Source organism: Manacus vitellinus, unplaced genomic scaffold (genome assembly GCF_001715985.3).
Source record: "Manacus vitellinus isolate BGI_N305 unplaced genomic scaffold, ASM171598v3 scaffold_61_pilon, whole genome shotgun sequence".
Classification (NCBI taxonomy): Eukaryota; Metazoa; Chordata; class Aves; order Passeriformes; family Pipridae; genus Manacus; species Manacus vitellinus.
In genome coordinates, this window is record NW_021940696.1 from 2,785,130 (window position 1) to 2,794,613 (window position 9,484).

General features: G+C 49.7%; 1 protein-coding gene across 1 annotated transcript in view; it reads left to right on the forward strand.

Moving 5' to 3' along the window:
* Positions 1 to 9,484, forward strand: part of LOC115307856 (exocyst complex component 6B-like) — a 104,689-nt gene that overhangs the window by 21,161 nt on the left and 74,044 nt on the right. Inside the window, exons 2-3 of the mRNA XM_029963725.1 lie at positions 5,057 to 5,225; positions 5,721 to 5,794. Coding sequence (XP_029819585.1) covers positions 5,057 to 5,225; positions 5,721 to 5,794 — 243 coding nt within the window. The remainder of the gene's footprint in view (positions 1 to 5,056; positions 5,226 to 5,720; positions 5,795 to 9,484) is intronic.

Sequence of the window (9,484 nt, forward strand, 5' to 3'; positions counted from 1 at the left end):
AACTGGAATAAATTTCCCAGAGAAGCTGTGGCTGCCCCTGGATCCCTGGAAGTGTCTAAGGCCAGGTTGGAGCAACCTAGGATAGTGGAGGGTGTCCCTGCTCATTGCAGGAATTTGGAACCAGGTGATCTCTCTTCCAACCCAAACCATTCCATAATTCTCTGATTTTGGATACTGTCCATCTCCAACACCTCCCCGTGTTCTACTTTGTTACCAGGATATGAACAGGTATTTATTTCCCCATCCTCACAGTCCTTGGCAGTTCTGTCATGAGAGTTTGTCCACCCCTGATTTTGTTGGAGGAATTTTAGGAGCTCCCAGTTCCTCAGCTCTGCACCACCTTCCCTTCCCACCCGTCGTGGACACACAGTATTGATGCTCATCAACCTTTGCAGCCCAAATTAGAATCCCAGAATCCCAGAATGGTTTGGGTTGGAAGGGACCTTAAAGACCATCTCATTCCACCCCCTGCCATGGGGACACCTCCCACTATCCCAGGTTGCTCCAAGCCTTGTCCAACCTGGCCTTGGACAATTCCAGGGATGGGGAGTCCACAACCTCTTGAGCCTGTGTGAGATGTTCACAGTCCACTTTTTCTAGTATTTTAATGAAGAACTAAGAAACATCCATTGTGCATCTCAGGTTATGGGTTTGGGAACCCGTGGAGATCCATAACTCGATTCTTAAGCCTCTCCTATGGATTGTGTACCAGATTTCATGGCCCAGTTCCTTCCTGAAGAGCTTCTTTGTCTTCTACTTGGAAACATCTCATGGTCCACCACGGAGAAGTTCCTCTCTGGGGCTGTGGGTGCTCCTCAGCCCTGCCAGCAGGTCATCACAGCCCCTGGGAGCACTCGTTTCTCTGCAGTGACAGCTCTTCAGGCTCAGCTTTGTTCCAGCAGGGAAACAAATGATGGAGAGGGATAGAAATTTTTCTTTAATCTGACCCAGTTCAGGGTATTTTGGGTGACTCCTCCCTCTTCCTACAGCTCTCTGGAATTACCCAGATGGGAATGAGCTTTGGTAATTCAGTCTGTGATGGGGAACAGCTTCAAAGTGGGGTTGTGTGGGAATGGTGTGGGTGAAGGATAAGCTCAGTGTGGAAACTGAGTGAAGTAGAAGCTCAGTGTGGAAATTGAGACCTTCTCTCTGTTCCTCTTGCCTCAATTCCTACCCATCATCTCCCGCCTCTTTTCCTCACAAACTTCTCCAGAGTCCACACAGAGATTTATTCTCCAGCTTCAGTATCCTCAAGGTGTCACTTTGTCCCTCTGGATGAGGAACAAGACGTCCCATCGCTTGACTTTTCTAGGATAATCTTCCAAGAGTTTATCTAAGGAAGATGACTTTGAGACCTACATCCTTCCGTGAGGAATACCGAGATGGTTTTTCCCCCAAAACTTGTCCGACCACCAGCAGATTGTCCGGGTTCCCTTCCACAGGAGCTGCTGGAACTTCGATCCCGCGGCTCTGCCGTCGGGAATTCTGATGGTGTTGTGTAAATCTTCCCCTGAAATGATGTTTTTGAGGAACGAAGCCGCCAGCTGTGCCCTTTTGAAGCCCCGGGACGTGCCAGACCCCGTCCCTGCGCGCGGAGCAGTGTTTGGGGGCACACAGGAGGTTCCCCCCGCCCGCCATCGTTGCTTTACAGTGGATGTCTCTTTTCTGGTGGGCGTTTGAACTCTTTATTCTTTGTCCATTGTAAAGGGCTTAACGGTTCCTGTGCCTTGATTCTTTCATCAGTGAAATGTTTTGGAAGAGAGGTTAGAGTCCCCCTGTGACCTGCCCTGGGTGGCCCAAGCCTGTAGCCCTTGCAAAGACATTACTTTTTTGGCCTGAACACAAACCCCTCAAACCTTTAGCCTGGCTAAATGCTTTGTACAAACAGCCGCATACTGATCTGCTCTATTCTCCTGTGATTTTCTGCTCAAGGGGCTGTACTGTGGGTTGCTTGCTATGTTTGCCACTTGCCTTGGTAGTGAAGACAGAACAATAAACGAATCCGACAGTACTGAGGCCAACACTGTGCTTTGGTTGTTCCGAGAAAATTATCCTGAAATCTGGTTGAAGAGATTAAAACCAAGAAGAACTGGCTGTGTCTCTTCTCTAAAGCTCCGTTCTCTTCTTTGTTTCTTCTTTTTTTTTTTGTTTTCTTTCCTCCCCCTTTAAGGCTTCGTTCATTCCTCCTTCAGACTAAGTTGGTGGCATTGGTATGTAAAGTGTGACCTACGATCACAGGAGTACGGCCGTGGGGTGAAGCGTTGCATTCATTCCTGCCCGGGCTCCTCCTGGCCAAGGGCTGGAGCGGCTTTCTTGGAGTGTCTGGGCGGTGTTCTCCCTCTCGTTTCTCCTCTAACACGAATCATATCAGCTCATTGCGCTGGTTGGATGTCAGTTGTGGAATCGTGGAATGGTTTGGGTTGGAAGGGACCTTAAAGATCATCCAGTTCCAACCCTCTGCCATGGGCAGGGACACCTCCCACTGGAAGGTTCCAGTGCATCGTTAATTCAGTAGAGACTCTTCTTTTAGTGAGAATTTCTCTTCAAACAAGTGTTGGTTCAATGTTGGACCATCATCATGTACTGTGGGGAAGAGCAGTGTCACTCCACAGCTCTCCCAACCTTCTTCCCATATGATTCCTGAAGAATCACAGGATGACAGAATGGTTTGGATTGGAAGGGGCCTTAAAGATTCCAACCCCCTGCCATGGGCAGGGACACCTTCCACTAGCCCTGGTTGCTCCAATCCCCATCCAGCCTGGCCTTGGACACTTCCAGGAATGGGGCAGCCACAGCTGGGAACAATGAGAAGGGACGATGGGAAGAGACAGCTAAAGGTGAGCTGCTGACGAGCAACCACATCTTGAGCTGGAATCTCTCTCGGGTTGCTCATGAGCAGATGACAACAGTGACAAATTCACGGGTGTTGTGAAAACATCCCCAGTCACAGCCGCTTTTTCATGAGGGTTTGACGTTCATGCTTTTGGGAGGATCTTAAATTTCACAACTCCCTGTGTGCCTCTCAGTCGATTCCCACCAGCTGCAAAGCCCTTCATCCAAAATAGAAAACCCGCTTTCATCGCGGCCCTTTCAGGGTTTGCATCCCAGTGTTCCTCCAGATATAATCAGGAACATGATGTGACCCTGTCCTTGGATGGTGGGACACTGGGACTGGATACCTCAACCCAGGGATGTCCAAGCCACCCAGGGGAGTTTCATCCCTTGGGAAGATGCTCCAACGCTGTTTCTCACATCTAAGTATTTTTAGCTTCTCAGGTATGTGCTTTTCCAAAGTGGAGCTGGTTTAGGATTGATGTGGCTTTGGGGATAATTTTTCCAGATGAGACAGTGGGGTGCAGAGGGAATGTGTGAGGATGATTTATCCTTTGCAGATCAGAGGCAGAAGGCTTGGGTTAGTCCTCCCTTGTGTGTATGCTGGCTCGGGCAAGCTGCAGGCAAGTTTTACAGCCAACATACATTAAAATGCCTTTACAGTTAGAATTAATTAAACCAGTTTTCTGAGGGGTAAATGTAAACTCCCTGTGTCCTGAATATTGCAGGACTGGGCAGTGAAACTGGCTGGAAGCTGAACAGCTCCAATCTCATGGAATCATGAAATGGGTTGGATTGGAAGGGACCTGAAAGCTCATCTCATTCCAACCCCCTGCCACGGGCAGGGACACCTTCCATTATCCCAGAGTGCTCCAAGCCCCTTCCAACCTGGCCTTGGACACTTCCAGGGATCCAGAGGCAGCCACAGCTTCTCTGCCCAACCTGGGCCAGGGCCTCCCCACCCTCCCAACCAACAATTCCTTCCCAATAATCTCTGTCCAGTCTTATCCCGTGCAAAACTCCGCAGGCACAACCACGGATGGTTCCTCCTGGCTCTGATTTGTGCTTTTCCTATCCAAAACCTAGATGGGAGCGATCCCATCCCTAATTTCTCCTTGTATATTTTCATTATTCCTCTCGAGTAGCAAGGTGGGATAAAAGTGCTGGTTTTCCAGGCGTGTTTGCTGCTGTCCTGCAGCAGTTCTCACTTGACTGATCGCCGCGAAGATGAGCGATGGCTCCAATCTCAAAGCTCTTCTGGCATCTGAGACTATTAAAAGGCAGAGCTGTGGGTGTCTGAGAAGTGACCACGGTGCCCCTGGAGGTACCTGTGTCTGTGTTGAAGGATGTTCTCCATCCCAAGGTTTTAATGGAAGGTGGAGCAAGAGAAAGTTGACAAATAACCCTTCTTTGCTTCCCAGAAATAAGGGCTGAATCCTGGTGTCTAATTCATTAATCTTCTCGTTAGAGCCATGGGGCTGCTCCTGGGATGGGGCTGCTCTAGGAAGTCTTTCAAAATAGGAATGTGATGATTTATTTTCCTTCTTCTGTGGCATTTGCTTGATAGGTTTTGGAAGGAGAAGCGTTCAAGGAGAAGACCATCTGGCATGAAGTGACTTTGTCCATTAGTCCCTCTGATTAGCCACGGAGACAAAAGGCAAAATCCTCCTTCCTTGTTGTCGAGCCATCCTTAATCCTCATCTTTGTGGAGCTTTAGGAGCTGTTCTGAGGATCTCTGTGGAGTAAAAAGCAGGATGGTTGGGCAATAATGGGCCATATAAGTGTAAAATCTATGTGCTGGTGTATATTTTCCTCTCCCTTCTTCCTTGTTACTCAATTTCATCCCAAGAAAACGTTTCATTCCACGCGTGGCATCTCCAGGGTCGAGGGCAGACGCTCCCTCTCGAGTCTTTGGCGACGTCAAGTTGTGGCTTCACAAACAAAGCCCCCCTGGGTGCTGAAAGGAGCAGAGAGGAGATAAAGCTGTAACCAGAGAGGGTGAAAGCGAAGTGAAGCCGGGCAAAACCAACCTCGGGCGCGTCGTCAAAAGGCGCCCTCGGCTACGTGTGGCCGTTGGCTCCGCGGGCACCGCCGAGCAAAAGCCGCTAAGAGCCATGGAAGGACTAAAGTCCTCTGACACGGCTTCATTCAAGTGGGTTTAGGTTTGGCTTAAAGGATGGATTAGAAGGAAAAATGAATGACCAGAGTATGAAATTTTGGCCAGGTTACACTGGGGAAGGAGATAAACGTGGCCCTTGGGAATATTCTCTTCGCCTCGGAAGCCGACGTTATTGTGTTGTCAGATGTCTTCATCCACCGGGAATCAACGTGCCACCCAACGGTTCTTCCCGAGAGCGCGCCGCCACCAGATCATGCAAATGATCCGCTGCCCAGTAATTAATGGTGCTGCCGGGCATATTTTTTTGATGAATGCTCATGGGGCCTGGTGACAGGCGTGAAATTAGAAAATTCCTTCAGCGCCCTAAAATATAAATAGCTTTCGGAACTGAAAAGGAGTTTTCACAGCTGAAGATTTTATTGTGTCGAGAGGAAAAACTTTTTCCACCCCCCTCGTCCCCCCTCTTTCTTCTGGGCAAGTTGTTTGTCCATTCACAAAACAAATACTCTGGAGCCCAGTGCGGCTCATGGGAATAAATTTCAGGTCGAATTAGTACAGTTTCCTTGCTGTCAGGACGGTGGAATTAATGGTGTTTTGATGACACGAATTTTGAAGGGTGAACAAAGACGCTGAAGGGAGGGAGACATGACTCCTTAGAAGCGCGGTCCTCCTCTCCCCCAGCCTCTCTTGTCTTCCCTGTCATCCGTCTGCCAATCTCCCTGTCCATGGTTAGTTAAAGGCGCTTTTTATCCTCTTTTCTTTCCCACAGAGTTTGCCAGATCCGGCCCAGTGCCTGGGTTCCAAGGGGACACGCTGCAGTTGGCCTTCATCGACTTGAGACAAGTAAGTCTTTGTGTTTTTGTTTTTTGTTTTTCTTTTAAGATGTGTGACTGAAGACCATCAGGTCTTAAGGGAAGGGGAGAGGAGGGGAAACGGCGTCAGTGATTTACGCCAGAGACCTATATTTCCCCCCCTCCTCCTCCTCTCCTCTCTCGAAGCCACCTCCTTATTGAGCGCTCCGGGGCTCCTGGAGGTGGTGGAGGTGAAAAGGGCTGATGGGATGAGGGTGAGGAAGAAAGCCAGGCCTGACCCTGGGCCGGTGGGGCCCATTGTGCTCCCGTTGGCTTCTGCGGCCGCGGCGCGGAGGGAACGCGGCGGCTCCGCGGTCGGACGCCGAGCAGGTGGTGGAACAGAGAGAGCAGTGATGCAGAGCCCGCCCGCCTCGGGGACTTTTGTTCCCAGATAATGCCCCCAGAGGCGTTTGGGAGGGCAGGGGGGATTTGCATTCCCCTGTGTCCGTGCCCCTTCGGAGGTTGTGGCCCTCTCTGGCTCGGCCACCCCCCCCTCCCCGGTCCCCTCTTCCCTGGCCATGAATGACAAAGTGGCTCTTGGGGAAGGTGACTGGGGAAGGCTCCACCCATTGGTGGCCACCTCTGGAGGGGGCCCCGTTAGAGCCAAGTTGACCATAGCAGGTAGTGAGGCATCTGTGGGGCTTGGCAAGCCAGTTTAGGGAAAAGGGCCATTCTGGGGAGTCATTTGTTTGGGGTAGAAATGGGCATTATTGATACACTAGGCCGGGGGGAAAAGTGAGGTGGTCCTGTCATCTCTTGGCACCGAAGATGGATGGGTTGGATAGAAAGTCTGAATGAAGTAAGACTCAATGACTGATGCTTCTCTCCTATTAAAACAATCTTTTTTTGTCTGTTAAACCCCCCTGGCTTTGTCCCTCCTGCCATCATGATGCAGTGCCTCTTGTTTTCAGGGTTGACGTAGCTTGCATTCTGAAAACTTTCGGGTGCCGAGGGTATTTCTTCAATCTGCATAATCCCTTGTATCGATGATCTCCTACCACCGGGGCTCTGATTCACGCTTGGAGCCGCTTTTTAACCCGTCAGGGGTTTGAGAACTTCTCAGAAAACCCAATTGATGCGCGGGCAGCAATTTGTCATCCCGCGGCGCTTGTGCAGAGCAGCGAGACGTTTTAATAACGTGGAGGTGCCTATTTTCGGGCTCGGGCCTGCCAGGAGCTGCCAAAGTTGTTTGCAGAGCGGTCAAAAGTAGCTCCGTGGCAGAGGTGTGTGTTATCACTGCCCTGCCTTGACACTTTTATCTTCATTAGCTTCTTGGCACTTCGTTGACCGGGGGGACCCCACGCGCCCGCGGCCTCCCGGGTGTGAGGAGACGTGGAGGCTTTGGGCCTCTTCCAAGCCCCAGGGTGGGAATGCAGGGGTTCTGAAGAGGAAAAGCGGTGGCTGTTTGAAGAGTGAAAGGCCTTCAAAGTGCTCAGGGAGGTTCAGAGGCAGGGAAATAAATGTGTGTGTGGTTCAGAAGTGCAGAGCTCAGCCAAGGGAATCCACCTTGGGGGAGGAGAAGGCTGAGCCTGCTCCTCTGGCACATGGTCTTCTTTGTACATGGAGGTTTTCCTCTTTGTTTGGGAAGGGAATCCCAACTTTTTTTATTGTATTTAGAAGTATATCTGAATTTCAAGGCCAGGTTGGATGCACTCAGAGCAGCCTGGTCTGGTGGAGGGTGTCCCTGCCCATGGCAGGAGGTTGGAACTGGATGATCTTGAAGATCCCTTCCAACCCAAACCATTCTATGAGTATTGTGAGGAGAAAGGCAAGATACTCTTGCCTGTGGACTGTCAGGTGAGGACAGGCAGGGTCTTCTGGATCACAGGGATGCTTGTTGATGCCCACTGTTGTACAGATAATGGACAACACCTCACTGCTCCAAGCAGAGAAGATTTCCACCTATCACTGCCTTATCAAGTTTAGCAATAGCATGAAAAGGTCTTTGTTTTGTTCTTCAAGTTGGTTTTAATTTGTTCTGTTTGGACATTGTGTTCTCTGTCTTTTAAGCCACCGAATTGAACTGAAATAAGGCAGGTTTAAATTAGATCTCGGGAAGATGTGAGGGTGGGGAGGCCCTGGCACAGGTTGGGCAGAGAAGCTGTGGCTGCCCCTGGATCCCTGGAAGTGTCCAAGGCCAGGTTGGAGCAAACTGGGCTAGTGAAAGGTGTCCCTGCCCATGGCAGGGGTTTGGAACTGGATGATCTTTAAGGCCCCTTCCAACCCAAACCACTCTGTGATTCTGGGAAATGTTAACACAATATTGACTTAAAAGATACCACCTGGAACTGTTTGTGCTTCTGGCTGTTTTCACTGGGCAAAAATGCACCAAAATAGGGAGGTTAAAGGGGTTTCCCCTCCCTTCCCAACATAGTTCAGTAGTAGCTGTTACAGAACAATTGTAGATCAGAGAAAAAATTCAAAATAATGTGGGATGATCAAGTTTAGGATAATGACCAAAACTGATTCTTGGTACAGTAAAATATGAAGTGATAGGAAAATGTGGTGACTTGGTTTATGTCTTGAATACAGATCCCTGCAGTGGGAAATAAACACTGAAAAGGTGCTGTCTGGGGACATCAGAGCTCCTCCTTGAGTACATTTCAGGCCTGATTTTCCTCTTGTGCTCAAGGAAATTGGGAGCAAATCCATCACCATGTGGTGAAGAGGAAAAGAGTCAAGCCCAGATGATCAAAATCACTCTTCCGAGCAGACAGTAATTTAAAAAGGGACTTTTTTTCCCATCCCGGGACAATTCTAAATCCACAAGTACCTCTAATGAAGTGCTAAAGTAAACCAAGTTTCATCTCAAATCCTTCTGTAGGAGTGAGACTCGAATATTTAAGGTTTTACAAGGAAACAATGGTTTTCCCCCTCGAGTTTAACTTTGCTCTTTCCCCCTCAGTGCTGTGTTTTAGAAATCTGCACTGAATCTAATCCCACAAACAACCTTGTTAAAATGTGAAATAACTGAGTCTTCTGCCTCTTGCTTTCAACCACTGGATGTCCAAATCCCTCTGAGGATCTTCAGGAGCTTTGGGATCAGCCCAGAGCCTGCTCTTGGAATCAGTTCCCGGTTTTCTCCCCAGCTTCTGGCCAGCTGGGAATGCTTTAGCTCTGCGTTTCCATGGGTTTGTTGTGAGCAAGGGAGTGGAAGAGGAAGGTTTGATGTTTGTCTGTGGAGCTGCTGCAATCCAGAGCCACGCTGATCTCCCCTCACAGCCAGATCGACGCTCGTGGCCGCCTTCCAAGGGGAATCTGTGTCCAGCACTCCAAGAATTTCACTCTGGGCTCTGATGAGGGAATGTAGGGGATGGATTAGAGCTCCTTGCTCCAGGCCTCTCTCTCTCTCTGTCCAGGGAATCATAAATCCCGTGTGTTGAATTTCCTCTGCAAGCGCAAAATTCAGCGTCGGGGGAGATTTGGGGAAAGGCAGGTGGGAACCCACCTGCTTGGAGGGACGTGGCTGTGCAAGGGATGAGGACAGGGGGATTCCACTCCTCTCCATCGTTTTCTTCATTTATTTTATAGCTATAACTTGATGGGTTTGAATTTTAACATCAACTCTTCAAAGCCCAACAGTGAGGTCAAGACAGACAAGATCGGGGTTAGGTGGGATATTGGGAAGGAATTCCTGGCTGGGAGGGTGTTGAGGCCCTGTCCCAGGTTGGGCAGAGAAGCT